Consider the following 16,587-nt stretch of genomic DNA (forward strand, 5'->3'; position numbering starts at 1 on the left):
ATCTATTTTTGAAGAGTATTGACGTGGACTTCCGTCAATTTATAGACAAAAGTTTGGCAAATATACTATCTCCGTTTTTAGTCAAAAGCAAAATACCATCTACAATACAAATTAAATCTTAGGTGAAAAAAAATAAAGTTATTAAACCACAACAGTCAAAGGAATTTAACCCTTTAAAAATAATAATAATAATAATAATAATTAAAAAAAAAAAAAAAATTCTTTTGGTGGCTGTTGCGAGACCAAACCTCCCAAAGCGGGTGGCTTGACCACTTAAGAGTAATGGTTCGGCCACCCAGCAGCCAACTCCTCTCGTTTTTATTACAATATGAATGGTTAAGAAAAAAGGTATTACACCATATCTCAATCCCGTTTGAGATCAAAAGCACTTTATACTGAGTTTAGTTTATTCTATATTACGTATAAGTCTATGTAAAATGGGTCTATTATGTAGTGGCCGCCTGGCATTCTGTCATGAGGTTGGACAGAAAGGAGAGAATTCTGGAGATTGTTGGTTTGGAATTCTGGAGATTTGAGCATCTCGAATCGCTCTTATCATTTCAATATATTCAGTATTTTCAATCCATCATCTTCGCCCATATTTCACTAATATCCATTTCAATCATATTTCCATACGCAAATCACCAAAAATATACACATATCCAAGAAAAACCCTTTACAGTCTAGGTCAAAATACTGGATGATCTCACTCCAGTTCAATGTTCACATACCCATAAGTGGACGAAGTAAATAAAAGGATGAAACAAAGAATTTCCAAGTACCTCCAACCAACCGCCCTCGTTCTGCACCTCTACTAATGCAAGTCAACGTATGTCTTAAGACAACCCTGTAAATTGTAATCACGGCCATGGCCAAGAGAAACTGGCTCTTTGAAGGCAACACTAGGTAAACTAGCCGAAGAAAAAATTCACTCTTTCCATGGTAACTATGTAACTAAAATACAAGAATTGACAACAAGTGAAGCACAAGAAAGAAAAAATGACTGCACAATTTGCACTCAGCCGCACTATATGCACAAATAAATAAATAACAAACATAAACACGGACACGGACACCAGACGCGGGTGCACACGCTCACACATCAGCAAACTCAACCGGCAGCTGTAGTACATAAGATACAACGCATATGATATGCACGCGACTGGGAATCATCATCATCATCATTATCGTCCAGATCACCATTATCATACTCATACTCTACTACAGGCTCCCGGGAAGTGGCTCCAGACCCTTTATTCCCACTAATATTATAGGTAGAGTCCATAAGACATGTCTTGTGATAAGCATGACAGCAAAAGAAAACGATGACCGATACATTTTGTATGGAAAACGGATCAAAACACATGCAACACCTTGCACCCCCACTGGTTTTAGACTTAACCTCCATGGTTCTCACACTTGATGATTTCTCAGTTGCCTGAAAAGCCCCACTGTCGTTCCTTTTTGCTCGTGCTTCGTCTTCTTCATTGCTCAAGTAAATCCCGTGTCTTGCCTCTTTGTAGTATTTAACCAAGAGGTTGACACAATCAGCCTGTTTTACAATCACAATAAAATGCCAAGCAATCATTTCATAGTGTCCCATTAAAAAGATATGCAACAATGCTATGTTGCGTGGAGTACCTTGAGGATATCATTGCAACCATGTCTAAGAGATGTTTCAGTCCTGTAATCAGTAATGATCTTGACCAACCGATCCCTAAGCCTGCGAAAAGGAAAGGAAAAAAAGAGAGAAATTACATAAAGATTACCATCAGTAAAGAACTTGATGCTTCAACATCTGTATCACTGATGTTTATGGAAGTTACCAGTGAAAAGCATCCCATTCCAGTCTATTTGGTGTGTATCAAGTGTAAACATTATTTAACCTTCTTAACCTTCAAGAAGAACAATTAAAAAGCATTTTTTACTCATGACAAAATATAAGTTTTGATATGCTGCTCCTTTTTTATTTTTCTTCCAGCTTCTTTTGGATGGGGAGAGGGAGCAGGTTGCAGGATGACTTTCGTGTAAGGTTAGTGCTCACGCAGAGTCGATGGATTAAAACAACACTAAGGCTCCTGAAAAACTTGAACCAAGGTCTGGGCATGTATGAAACCACAAGAATATAATAACAGAACTGATAGCATCTTCACAATATTGAGATTCTGCTAACACCAAGATATGTATTTGTTATTCACTTCTCCCAACAAAATTAAACTTTTAAAATTAAGACTGAAAACCGAGATTTCTTTTAAGATGGAAGATAAAAGAAAGAAGGAACTACTACAAGAAATTCAGCATCATTCTGATTATACTAACCGAGGTATCTCCAAGCCATTGGGAACCATATTTACAATATAGAGAGGATCAAGATTTCCAACTGTGTGCTCCAACAACAAACCCACCTATTAATTAGGAAGGAAATGTTAGAAGAGCTTGGAAAAGACACAAAGAAATATACAACTACCATGTCCCTGCATACTTTGAATCACATATTAGTCTACATACCATTTCGGGTTTGTCAAGACATTGCTTTATTAACTCTTCCCAAAGATCATCATCATGCTGCATAGTCACAAACTCTACAGCCTGCGCACGATGATAGTGCTTGCCTCATCACACCACAAAACTTCAAAGTTAACCGAAATACCAATAACAATCCCAAAGGAGATGAAAAGTACCTCCTCTATATCCCTCAAGTTATTTATAATGACGGATAAGGCTTGTTTAGAATTTCCCATTCTTCCAAGGATGAAAACTTGCTCCCTTAGAAGATCTCTTCTGACGCAAATTTCATATGCCTGAGATTTAATTTTAAGAAGTTAATGTATGTACTCAGATATAAAATCATTCAAAGTTACCATTTGCCGAAGGTTTAAACCTTTTCAAGTGTATAATGTTGACTACTACGAAGAAAAGGAAGTAGCATCTTTGGATCATAGTCTGCATAAAGCTCCACCTATCACAGTAAAATAAGGCACAAGAAATCTTCAGATGACGTGTGTGCACAAATCACTTTAGCTGCACAAAGTGTTGCAACAACCAGATACAAGTTCTTGCAGAAGTAGGAAAAGAAAAGGATCCAATCCAATACCATAGTACTCAGATCTGCCAAATAAATTTCAGACCAATAACAAAGGATTACAAAATTAGTGCAACTCATTTTACTGCAATAAAATCATAAATGCCACAAAACTTTTCTTGATAAGTAATTCAAATTCATTAAAAGTTCAAAGGGGCGCAACCCTAGCATACAGGAAGTATACAAAAGAACCACTTATGTATAGAAAAAGAACAAACTCCAAAAACTTAGAGAAATTAGAAACAGGCAAGCTATTGAACGCTACTATCCATATATAAAGGGATTGGAACAGTATCTTCTTCAACTCTAACATCACAGTCTCACGATCTTTAAAGCTCCTTGAGTTTCCCTCTGTCAAATTACACCACATTAAACACAAAGGAGCCAACCTGCACATTTCCAAAGCAGTACGGTGTCCCAATTGTCCCCTCCAACTCACCGACAACTCTCCCACCCTTCGAGACATAACCCATGCAACACCAAACAACTAGAAAAGCAAACTCCATAATTCTCTTGCAATCTCCCAATTGCCACAAAACTAAAGACCTAACATTTCTTGCAGTTGAGAAATCTTTGTACAGTTAAGAAACCCATATTGTCGAATTAAGAACCCATTTCGGAGGTAGATTCAACAACCTCAACTTCCATGGAAAATTCATGTTAAACATCCAAAAGAGTCCACAAGGAATCTTTCTTTGTCAAGCATCCTAGTGTTTGAAAACACTACTTTCTTTAAGACAGTAACTTTGTGAAAAGGAAAATCATAAATAGTTCATCGTTACTTTGAAGTGTTTCTTAATTACTTTCATGAAAGCAAAAGTCCAGGCAGCACCAATTAATTTTCCTACAGACTGTACCTAAAGAAATCTGTAAAATTATTTTTAACCAAAAAGTAATAGCACCCACCAACCAACATGCCAAAATATGCTTTTCTAATCAAGAAAGCATCTGTCATTTAAACTTTCCCACTGGCTGCAAGAGTTTCCAAATGATCATAAATAAGAACTGTAGTAAGAGAATGCATATTCTAGTTCAAAGTCCTTGCATCATTTGACTCACAAGCATAATTTAAGATGATTTGACGGTCGACACATTTTTACTCTATCTGATAAGTATGCAATTGTGTTTATTTGTTCATAATTTTTACCCTGTGAACAATCAGATCCAAAGAATCCAAACAGTTAAAGACAGCTACCATCATAAATGTGAACATATTATTTACAACTAAATTAAAGATTGGTCTACTCACTGAGAAACACAAAGTTCAAACCAAAACTAGGTTCAGTGTCTTTCACTACCTGCACATCATGAAAATCCTTTCCAGCGTGTGGATTCACTTCGAATAATGAATGGAGATATAGATGTAGGAAATATCTGTGATCACACTTATTGCTGGCATTTTGAAGTTGTGAAACAACTTCAGATGGAGTAATCAAGTCTTTATTTTGGATCAATAATGGAACTGCACGCTTGCCATCTATCATCATCAGTTGCACAACCTACATGGGCATAGGTAACATAAAAAGTACTCAGGAATTTTTATAATGAAATAAGAATGAGAAGAACACAACAGAAACTAGCATCCCAATTAGGAAAAAGGAAAATAGTCTTCCCTTTTCCTTTTAAGTATTTGGGGTAATTACATTTTCCCCCCATTAACTACCAGCCATTGTCAACATGCCCCCATGAACTGACACCTCGACCAAAAGAGAGCATCCAACTACCAACTTTACACACTTTACCCCATTCCGTCAAGGAATTCCGTTAACTTGGACAGAATATTCCATTTTTGGGCGTTAATTTTGGTTTAAAGACCAAAATGCCCTCCAACAGTAATTAATAAAAAAAAATATTAAAATTAATATGTTTAAAAAAGTTGAGGGCATTTATGTCTTTTTACGAATTAAACTAACCGAAGGGGGCAAAGTGTGTAAAGTTGGTAGTTGGATGCTCTCTTTTGGTCGAGGTGTCAGTTCATGGGGGCATGTTGACAATGGCTGGTAGTTGATGGGGAAAAAAGGTAATTACCCCTAAGTATTTTGAAGAATATATATTGCAAACCCCAGTTAGGAAGGATGAGGCTCAATTGAGTTCAATTGTATTGCAAGGTATGTCTATTTATATGATGAAAACGACAACCTGATTAATGATATATAGCAGAACCTGCTACAATTTTTTTTTTCAGAAAATCTATAGGTTTATCTCTTCAGAAACATTTATGCAAACCATACATCAAATAATTATCAAACTGACATGAATTTTTACTTGGAAAACAGCAATAACAGAAAATGAAAATATGGACAGACTAGTAACACCAAAAGTATTTCATCAATTTTGCATCGACATACCTTGTCACGAATTGCATCTCGCAAGTTATATTTTTCGATGAAGTCAAATACTCCTGGCTTCATAAGCTGAAAAATTATACCCAAAATAAAAATAATAATAATAATAATAATAATAAAAAGGGTATCCAAATTGGTCTTAGTACACAAAATAGAGATGCGAAACCATGATTTTCTGAAGCATTTAACATAAACATTTTATCTAATATACGAATTTCTGGTGTTGACTGTTTGTGCATGAATCTTCAATGTGCATCAGTAACACTTACATCAGCATAGATTGAAAAAGCTTTCTCATATTGCCCATCTATTACATACAACTGTGCTAGTGCCTGACAGAGAAAAGGAATGCATAAATACTCATATGCAGAGATCATGAAATATGGAAAGCATATGTATCAAGAGGTTTAGAAGTACGTGAATGTGTGCATCTTTGTCTGACGGACCTCTTTGAGCGCATCAGTCATGGATGAAGTATTAAGCTGAGGTTCTATAGCCGAAATAACAGGCAATGCAGAATACATCACATGTGGCCAAGATTTGACCGTTGACAAGAGGTCCTCATGGAAAGAAGGATTTGTAGCCAAAGCTACAAGAGCAACCTGTAGCACAAAAGGCAACAAGAGGCCTTGAATCCGAAGTGTTCACATTAGAACGAAAATAAAAAGATATTTTAAGATATTGAGGAGCAGTATTTTGTCCAACAAAACCTCATAAGCAGTATCATGCAGTCTTGGGTTTTCTGTTGGTATGTATGGGACCAACACAGGAAGCTGACGGAGATGAGCAAAGTGGAAAACCCATCTGTGGAAAGCAGCCCACCGCCAGTTTTAGACGAATTGTACAAAGAGTAATAAATAAAGGCAGATAGTACCTTTCCCATGCCGAAGCAGATCCCCGCAACAATTTGGGACACAAAGATGCAGCTTGAGCATACTTCCTTTCCACAATCAAATGATCAAGGTATCCAGATCCCACCTACACATATAGTGGCCATATTGATCAAACTATGCCATGAAGTATATATGGAAAGCAAAAATTGGAAATGCTGAGACTAAGGTATCATCTAGAAAACAATACCCTATCATATTTCACAATAATGTAAATAATCAAATACAATCACAGCAGGACCACTGAATAGCCATTTTTCTGAAGTGCTTACCTAATGTAAACTTATCTTTAATAAGTAAATTAATACTTATAAACTAAACTGATAATGAATTTGTGGCCTGAATTTTTTAACCAAAACCAGTAGCTTGTGACCCAATATGGGCATCATCAAATCATTTTAATTCAGAGAGGGGAGGTAAGGAGGAAAGAGTGGGAAGAAAAAGATTTGCCACTTTTCGTCAAGGTTAAGAGAAAAAGGGAAATTACAACATCAAATGCAGAGTCATGTTTTTACCGTTACATCATGTACAGCAAGAGGGGAAAAGTAAATCGAGCCACTCCCCCCCCCCCAAAAAAAAAAAAACTCCCATAAACACCAACCCCCTTCCCTCACCACCAGTACTACGTTTTTAGTCCACTTGTTCGCAATTGCCAATCTGAAAGGATTGCATTTAGTGAGGCACTAAGATAAAAACTCTCATTAACCCTAATAATAAGAGTGGCATGGAAAGCTGTTGATCATCTATTGCTCCATTGCAAGATAGCTAATGCCTTATGGAACTATATTTTCGATCTTTTTGAGATAGAGTGGGTCATTCCTCAACGAGTGGTGGATCTTTTAGCTTGTTCGAGAGGGCAATTTGGTAGAGATCATAGTATAGCAATGTAGAAGATGATTCTGTTTTGCTTAATGTGCTGTATTTGAAGAAAACACAATTATCAAAGTTTTTGAAGATTGTGAGATAACAGTGGCAGATTACAGGCCTTTTTCTTCAAAACCCTGTACCACTAGATGACTACCTATAATTGTTTTCATATTTCTATCACTCATAATTTTCTTGATCATTTAACTTGTATCACTCTTGTATACTTCATATGTATTTGGATAATCTCAGTGGAGGCACGTTATTATAGTGGACAGATGCTGCTTGTGCAAGAGAAATGGAGAATCAGTGAATCACCTTCTTCTTCACTGCAATGTGGCTTCTGCTCTGTGAAATGCTCTCTTTACTCGCTTTGATATGTCTTGGGTTATGCCTAGAAGAGTTATCAACTTGTTTGCTTGTTAGTGGACGTCTAGAAGGCTAATGAGTGCTGCGATTTGGAATATGGTGCCAATTTATCTTTTTTTTGTGTTTGGAAGGAAATAAATAATAGGTGTTTCGAGGACTTGAAGAGGTCCATGGAGGATATTTTAACTTCTTTTTTTCATACTTTATATCTTTGGCTGGTGGCTTTTGTGTCCCACTCTCACTTAGTTATGTTGATTTCCTTATTCGTTTTCTTTCTAGTTATACTTAGGGACGCCTTACGCTTTTAATAAGACTTGATTTACTTATTTTAAAAAAAAATGTATTTGGATTGTATCCCTTTTGCATTTTAATGAAATTTGATTACTTATAAAAAAAATATTAAAAAAAAAAAAGCCCTTAATAAAAATCCATCTTGAATATAGCGCTCTCTCTCTCTCTCTCTCTCTCTAGACAGCGTTGCAGGCGTATACCGCTAATTCTTTGTACTAGTGTGTTGGATTTCTTCTTTCTTTAGCTTCTTTGGTTCTTGGTTGGTTGCTTGGGGGTCATGGGATAATGTTGTCATCTATGTCTGAAGAGGTTGAAGCATGAGTTCTATTTCGTTGAGTCTATTAGTGTAACGAAAGCCCATGGGGAGATTTTTTTTCCGTAGAGTTGAAATCCTTCGAGTTCCTTATCGAGCCAAGAGTTCAAGTTAAGAATAGTGGGAAGAGGGATGGTTATCTCTGTTTGATATTTTTGGGGAGAGATGGAGCATTTTGGTTACTCCCAATGGTCGACGCAGTGGCTACAGTGGACAACAGTGCAAGCTTTATTTGTAAGTTGAGAGCTATTACGACTTTGAAGTGAAGAGCTATTACAACACTTTACAGTTTGGAAAGCCTCGTTTGTTCCCTTGCCCCATCCCGCATTGCTTTCTTTACTTAGACGGCAACTCCGGGTAGAATCTTCATAGTTGATAATCTTAGAAGGCAAGATTTTACTCTTGTAAATTGGTGTGCCTATGCAAAAAGAATGAGAAGATTGTAAATCACCTCCTCATCAATGACCTTTGGCACTTGGTTCTCAACTTATTCGTAGTTTCGTGGGCTATACCTGCTACCTAGCAATATCCAAGAGCTGCTACATTGTTTGCTTTCTTTACTTTGACAGCAGCTTTGGGTGTAATTTTCATAGTTGAGAACCTTAGAAGGCGGGATCTTACTCTTGTAAATTGGTGTGCCTATGTAAAAGGAATGAGGAGACTGTAAATCACCTCCTTATCTGTGATCTTTGGCACTTGGTTCTCAACTTATTCGGAGTCTCGTGTGCTATACCTAGCAATATCAAAGAGTTGCTACATTGTTGGAAGACTCGATGGCGGGGACACTCCAAAAATGCTATCTAGAAAGTTATTCTTGCATTCTTAATGTGGAGCATTTGGAGAGAAATGAATTGGAGCCTCTTTGAAAACTACGAGTCCAACATGCTTCGTTTAAAATCCTCTTTTTTACTATCTCTCTTAGATTGGGTTGCAGTCTATGTTCCTAATTTTGCCTCATCGAATCTTTTAGATCTTGTATACTTTTTAGATTTCAAACACGTTTAGGGTGGTTGTCTCTCTAGTATAAATTTCAAGTACAAGGACTTTGCCTTTTTCTTTTAATAAATTATTTTCTTTTATGAATAATAATAATAATATTATTGGAAGAAAAGGGTGAAGCCCTTGTACACGAAAAGTATACAAGAGAGCCCCGAATACCCTAAAGACTACTACAATCTAAAAAACAAATCAAATCTACCAGATTCTTTTAATAAATTATTATTATTATTCAATAAAAAAAATGCTATGTCATTACCAAACAAACAAATATATTATGTGGTGTCTGCAAAAATTTATAGCCCAAGATAGAAAAAAGACAAATAGAGAAAAGATTCATTGGCATCCCAAGTAGTGAAACGCGCATGTGAGCAAACACATGTTCCATCACACAATCATGTGTTTCATGTTAAATGGTATGGAACTGAATATAATTGAACAAAAACAAAATGGAAATACCTCATCAAGGAGTTCACTCCGCCCCTGACCGGCTTCAACAGCTGCCAAAGCTTTTTCATGCCACCCATGTTGCAGAAGCCAAGCAATATGATCTTCGGCATCCCTAATAATTGTAAATGCATTAAATTTATATATACATTTGCAACATTCAATATGGAGTATTAGAACAAAGCAAAGTAAAACTTTTTGAACAAAACAATTTATACGCCATGAAAAAGAAAAATGAACATGTCATAACTCAAAAGTTTCCATCAAAATGATCAAAAATATTTCCATTTCTAAGAAACCAAATGAAAAAACCAAGGTTAAATTGTAACTTTGTAGCTTCATCGAAAACTTAGTAAAACCCATCAAATTCCATAAAGATTTTAACACAATAATGTGAAATTTATGACATTTATTTTAATCTGGATCTATAAATAATTTCAATGCACTTTCTGTTGTGCTTCAAGATATTTGTATGCCAGTATGAACACATATGACACCTATAGAAGTGTGAATATGATTACATAATAACCAATCTATTACATATTACTGTTTCTTTAATTCGCCATGGCCACAAACTATAAAGAAGATATAAAATAAAATAACAACCATACTAACCTAGGTTTTGCAATAACTACATCCTTTGGGGATACAATATAGTACAGTGGTTCATCACCTGCTGCCCACTGACCACCAGCATAGCTGCTACCTACATTGACACAAAAAAGTATTACAACAATTTAGATATTAAATATCGGATCTAAATAGACCATGAACTTCACTAACAAATACATTAACCTGAGAAAGGAGCATAAGCAAGGGAATAGTCCTTTGCCTTGTAATGCTCAAAGCCATGAACAGGTAGGGCATCTGTTGAAAGTTCATCATTACTCCATGATACTATACGTACTTCTGGTCTCTGTGCATTTCCCTGCTTATAATTAGATTTTCCTATGTCAGAACTTTTTTTTTTTTAAAAAAAAAAAAAAAAAAAAAAAAAAAAAAAAAAAAAAAAATCACACCTTTCCACAGAATTAATATATGTCAGGATAGAAAACAGAAAATCAGGGTAAACCAATAAGTAAGTTCAGATAAGAACCAGAGTAATATTAGTAATAACATAATCTTCAGCAAAGGTAATCTACAAAATAAAACAGGAACCTACTCTAACTATCATAATCGAAAGAAAACAAATAAAACGAAAAGGAGAAAAGTAAAGCTTCAATTCCATGGAAAAAATTACTGGGAATATTATATGGCTAAAGAGGTCCAAATATATGCCTAAAGATTATTAACTTTAAAATATTTATGCTTTAGTTTCAAGAGATAAACAAAACATTTGCAGCTTAAACTTAGAGTCTACAAGGCACAAGGTCAGCAATGGGATACCAATGTATTTCACAAAAAGGCAAGGGAGAAAGTACCTGCCGTGATGGAATGGTGCTACTAAATTCCTTCTCCCCATCTTCTTCCCCAGGAATATATGCTAAAACAACTAAAGAATCACCAAATGGAGCAACTCCTGAAATGAAATAGCTGGTTTGGAAAGATGCCACAATATCCACCTGGTTCATACTTGACATTGGAACATGCCTATATGTCCCGTTAGTTGCTCCATGCTGATTTGCTCTTATTGATGCAATTTTTACAGATGTTCCCCAGCCAATGACCAAAAGAGCGTCATCCTGAATGAGATGACAAGGAAGTAAGCAAAGACAAAAAAGTTCGGAAAGAACACAACACTGGTATTGAGAACTTCATACAAAGGAAATACAAATTTGAATATAGGCAGATAAACATATATGCGTGTATGCGTGTGTGTATATATATATATATGCACACAAATGAAAATATGCACATATACATATGAGAAATGCTACACTTACACCCATTCCCCACTCCCATATTTCCACACCCTAATGCGGCGCTGTCACGTCAGGAAAAAATGAAAAAAAAAAAAAAAAAAAAAAAAAAAAAAATTGGGCACGAAATTGACGAGTTTTTTGCATTGAAAATGTGCTTTTTTTTTTTTTTTTTGCATAGCAGACTGATGCAATTGCATCTCTAAGAACAACGTGACTGCATCCTGCATCAAAACTTCCGATTGAACTATTTTTTAAAACAAAATGGGTTTCTTCATCGTTTGCACCCTCTCAAACAAAGTCCAGATCTGAGAGAGCCGCTCCACCTTCTCTGCATCTCTCTATCTTTGCATCACTTCGAAAAAAAAAATCTCCAAAGAGAGAGAGAGAGTTCCATTTTCACTCCATTTCGCATCTCTCCAAAGAACCAAACGAAGAAGACAGCTCCAAATAGGGCTATGCTTGCATCTCTGTCATCCGCTCTTTTTCGTTTTCGGTATGTTGGAAGTCTGGAGCTTTTTATGAATTCTTGGTAAACTATAGCATGCGCACAATCATATCGGTGCCGAAAATCAAGCAAATGGAATATAACAGAAAGGGAAGACACCATCGACCCATTAATTTGTTCTTTCATGCTTGATTGGCTCTGGTCAATTTGTCAATTTGTTGTTATTTTCTAATCGCTTAACTTTAAAATATATCATATAATGCAAAGATGGAGAGATTCAGAGAAGGTGGAGCCGCTCTCTCAGATCTGGACTTTGTATGAGAGGGTGCAAACGAAGAAGAAACCATTTTGTTTTGAAAAATAGTTCAGTCAGAAGTTTTGATGCAGGATGCAGTCACATCCTTCTCATAGATGCAGTCGCAACAGTCTGCATTGCCCAAAAAAACACATTTTTCAATGCAAAAATCTTGTCAATTTCGAAACCAATTTTTTTTTTTCATTTTTTCCTGAAGTGGCGCTGTCAGGGTGTAGAAATATCGGAGTAGGGAACAGGTGTAAGCATAGCATTTCTATATACATATATATGTGTGTGTGTGGGTTGTCGTAGCTGCTGGCTATTGCTGCTAGCCTGAAACAACTGCACTGAAACTTGCACAATCCATAAACATGTACCAATGCAGGGGCCAGTTAATCATTGACTGACCTGCCAAACTAAGTGAGGAACTAAAAGCTCGGGACGTGGGCTTCCTCGTGGTCTTTCAATAAATGTTATACGCTGATCATTGGCAGTGTCATAAACTTTCACACCTGCATCATTAGCCCAAGCAATGAGACTGGTTCTCCACTTCACTGCATGAATTGGACCTTCACCAGAATGCAAGACCTAGAAAACAGGTCAAATTTTTTTAGTTTCAAGAAACCAAAAGGTACCAGGCATTTTATGCATGCTATTAGTCAGCAGACTAGTACAAACCTGGTCACGATAGCCAAGCCATTTCTTGGTATTATAATATAAATGACCTGCTAAACCACCAGTTACAAATCTTCTTGACATTTTTCTTGCATAATCTGGGTCCAGAGCAATAGCCTTCATCGGGCGATGATACTCAAACTTCATTTTCTCGTCAGTGAAAAGGCTGTTTATGACAACAGACCCATCATCAGAACAGCTTCCTACATATTCACCTTCTAGGTCAAAGCTAAGATGATTGACAGCAGCAGTATGAGCAGGGAATTCCTTAACCTGTAAAGAAGAAAATCAACCAAATATTTCAAACCTAAAACATGTTATTATGACTACAACAATTGTGGTTGGTGCAACCCACTGGCCCCAAATTTATGATGACAAACTTGGAGCCCCTCCATATGATTAGCTGGAAAAACAAATTTGATCTGATAATTAGTAATGCCATATGCTTTGGACAGCCCAATGCCAGTGTATTCTACACAGTTACATAATTGGTTAAGATTTCAGAAATGAAACAAAAATGCATTTGAGATCACATGATGCACTTGGTTTCTGGGAAATTTTTATTTCTTAATAAATAGAAAAAAATTAAAAAATAAATAAATAAATAAGTATTTGTAAATAAAAAATGATTATAGATACATCACATATTGATCAAAGTAAGGCTTTTTTCATAGATTTTAAAAAGTGGCATTTATCATTACACCTGCTGTGTGAGACAATCATTTAATCAACGACAAATTGGCAATGGACTCAGACTCTGACCATGGCAATGGAAGCAGTGATAACTAACACCACACTAGGTCCATTTCATTTGAAAAATTCCTACATCCACTTCACATATGCCCCAAAAAAAGGACCAGTCAGATGCTCACGTTAGGACAAGAGAAAAATCCACATTCTCAAGGGCATTTTTTTTTCTCCAATAACTAAATTGCCACCAAAGGCCATGTGGAAGACTCATTAGATACCAACAAAAAACTCTCACTAAACAAGTAGTATAGTTCTTCTCAAACCATTAACATTTAACAAGGACATTGCAATACTACGTAAGTTGACATGTTGAGAAATGACGCAAAGACTGGTTATCCAAGAGACGAAAAAAAATCTTTTGGTTTACACTGATTCACTAAAGGCAAGGCCCAGTTTGCACTCTGAGCAAGCTCCGTCCTAAAAATAACAATAAAATAAAAACTCATGGTGTCGATGTTCGCGTGAAGTTCAACAACTCTACCATGTAAAATGAAAGAGTACCATCTACAATTTTCAATGTGGAATTGGAATTTGATGCTTTACCAAATGCTCTTTTTTTTGGGTGTCAACTCAATGCTTAAAAACATTATCAAACTCATGCCAATTAGCACATCCCACATTCCTTCAATCTATAATCCCCAAAACCAGCTCATTTACCACCTCATAGCTCAATTCCAGCACCCAATAACATATATAAACCAAAATTCAACAAGAAGTCAGATCTAACCAGCTCTAAATTTCATCCACGACGATTCAAAATTCCCTAAAATCCAAACATCGGACCTAATCTCGCTTTCTTTAATTACCAAAACCATTACGAACTCAGTTAAAGACAAACACGATTTCCAATCTCGTTGCTGACCTGGTTCCCAAGAAAATCGAGGATGTGGACGGTGCCGCCCTGGGTCCCGAGCGCGATCATGCGCTCCGCGACGGCGATACACGACGCCGCATCGCTCGCCAGCAGCGAAGGTATGCTGCCCCCCATTCTCTGGTACTTGAGCCTTGGCTCCTCTTCCTCCTCCTCCTCCTCCACCTCCAGCTCTTCTTCTTCCTCTTCTTCGTCCTCTTCTTCTCTCTCATCGTCTCCCTCGACGCCGTTCTCTGACGGAATCGGAGCCATTTGTATAGTTCGTCCTGGTGGCCTCGTCTTCGAGAGGAAAGGTAAGAGACTAATTGAGAGAGAGAGAGAGAGAGATCTGTTTGGGTTATTTCGTTGAAAACGGTTTTTCTCTCACTTTTAGTCACTGTAACTAATATTTATTAGCAAGAGAACAAGGGAATGCCGGGGAATTATGAAAGTGTTGGGTGCCACGTGTAATGCCTTCCTACAATTTAATTTATAAAAATATCTCCTTAACTATTATCTAAATATATTAAATACCACCCCATATTTTTTATTATTATTGAATTTAATTTAATAATAACCGTAAAAGTCACATCAATTTTAAAAATATAAGATAACATATAACATTACTTCATGTTTTTATAATAACACGTGAAATGCATATATTTTTTTAATAAAATTTATTCTAATTTTGTCCCTATTACTAAAAGAAAATATGTGATTTTTATCCGTTCAAAAATATATTTTATTTTTATAAATTAGATAGGAGGTAATTCCTCTATAGGATAAGAAGAAAACAATATCTTTTTCTCCTGTGTGACATAATGCTACTGTTGCCGTTTGCTAATGAATATCACTATCAAGGTATCTTATAAATTTATAATGGTGGGGAAGCTTGTTATTGAAAACCACCTCTCGTCAACTTTGTAAAGACTTTTTACCTTTGGCAAAGTCAAGAACTGAGGTCTTACTCATATGAAAAGTGTGTTTAAGATGTAAATCTTGTTGGGAATAATCTAATTCCAAGTTGAATTGAGGTAGTAGTTTCAATCCGAGTTCAATAAAGACTCTTTGAAAAATTGGTCAATCGTCCAACTCTCAATTGAATGGAAATAAGACTCTCAAAACAAATCAAATTTCAATCACTCTTAGTTTAAGTGAGAATAATAAATCTAATTTATATTTAACTTTACCTCTTTACCTATAAATAAGCTCATATCCAAGTATAAACGACAGACTGAATATTTTATACATAGAACATACTTTTTTCTTAAAGACTAACTTAGATATCGGAGCAAAACAATTTGGCGAGCGTGAAGAATGCCTAGAAATTGAGCATAGATTAAAAACAAGTTTTGGTATTTAAAGAGATTTTCACTATGATTTCGATGGAGTTTTCTTTATAAAAATAAATAAAGTGGTGGTATTGCCTTTTTGTGGGGTTGATTGGTTGAAAATTATGTTCAACTTTTTAAGTAACAGCTGTTCTAGGTGTGAAGACTGAAAAAGGCACATGGACAGAGTATGTATGGGATTTTTTTAATTTTTTTTTTTAGTAAGACTATATATCATTATTTGTTAGTGACAAATTAAGCTACATATATAGAAAAACGTACATGAAAGAATAAAAAGCACTTACAAGGGTCCAAGATGCAAAAGACTTGCCACTCTAAAATACAACCTATTTCAGCAGAGTCTCCTCATACAATACTGGGGCTTTCAAGATAGCTTCAACCTATATTGGTCCTTTGTAATGAGATAAACATAAGATTTGGATCCCACACAAAGCATACGGTCTTCTCTCTTCTTGATAAAGAGAAAAGACATTAAATTAAACAATGCCACAACAATACTTCCCAAAATCATTTCTGACCTCTTATTTACTCTTTCTTTTTTTGGACTTTTATGAGTAGTGTTGCCTCACCATTGACTGTGGTTTAATAACTTCTAGAAAATCTTTAAAGTGGTCCAATATTTATTAGGGTAAGAGTTCGATTTCTGAAATGGAAATCATTAACGTACTAGTATAAGCTACCTTGGGTCCTACTGATGATCAGCTTGGACTGAATCAAGTTATGGTTCAATCAAACTTAAGAGAGCGCACATTTTTCACTGT

At 35.9% G+C, this 16,587-nt stretch overlaps 1 protein-coding gene across 1 annotated transcript; it reads right to left on the reverse strand.

Annotated features, from left to right (window-relative positions):
• Positions 1–659: 659 nt before the first annotated feature.
• LOC133877468 (vacuolar protein sorting-associated protein 41 homolog) lies at positions 660–14,854 on the reverse strand. Its single transcript, XM_062315780.1, has 19 exons — positions 14,487–14,854; positions 12,878–13,147; positions 12,608–12,787; positions 11,019–11,279; positions 10,393–10,525; positions 10,213–10,303; positions 9,610–9,712; positions 6,302–6,405; positions 6,138–6,231; positions 5,874–6,029; positions 5,697–5,759; positions 5,431–5,496; positions 4,381–4,581; positions 2,882–2,959; positions 2,682–2,801; positions 2,509–2,589; positions 2,320–2,405; positions 1,642–1,723; positions 660–1,552 (listed from the first exon to the last, which is right to left on the reverse strand). Exons 1-19 carry the CDS (start codon positions 14,745–14,747, stop codon positions 1,112–1,114), a joined length of 2,871 nt encoding a protein of 956 aa, XP_062171764.1. The 5' UTR covers positions 14,748–14,854; the 3' UTR covers positions 660–1,111.
• Between the last annotated feature and the right edge of the window lie 1,733 nt (positions 14,855–16,587).

This window comes from Alnus glutinosa, chromosome 9 (assembly GCF_958979055.1).
Source record: "Alnus glutinosa chromosome 9, dhAlnGlut1.1, whole genome shotgun sequence".
NCBI lineage: Eukaryota > Viridiplantae > Streptophyta > Magnoliopsida > Fagales > Betulaceae > Alnus > Alnus glutinosa.

What these genes read in the sequence shown, in the direction of transcription:
- LOC133877468 (XM_062315780.1), bottom strand. Translation starts at nt 14,747, where the DNA reads ATGGCTCCGATTCCGTCAGAGAACGGCGTCGAGGGAGACGATGAGAGA. An exon ending in GTAGTTATTGCAAAACCTAG is followed by an intron (nt 9,713 to 10,212) that starts GTTAGTATGGTT and finishes TACAATTATTAG; the next exon opens with GGATGCCGAAGATCATATTG. An exon ending in GGAGTGAACTCCTTGATGAG is followed by an intron (nt 6,406 to 9,609) that starts GTATTTCCATTT and finishes CTATATGTGTAG; the next exon opens with GTGGGATCTGGATACCTTGA.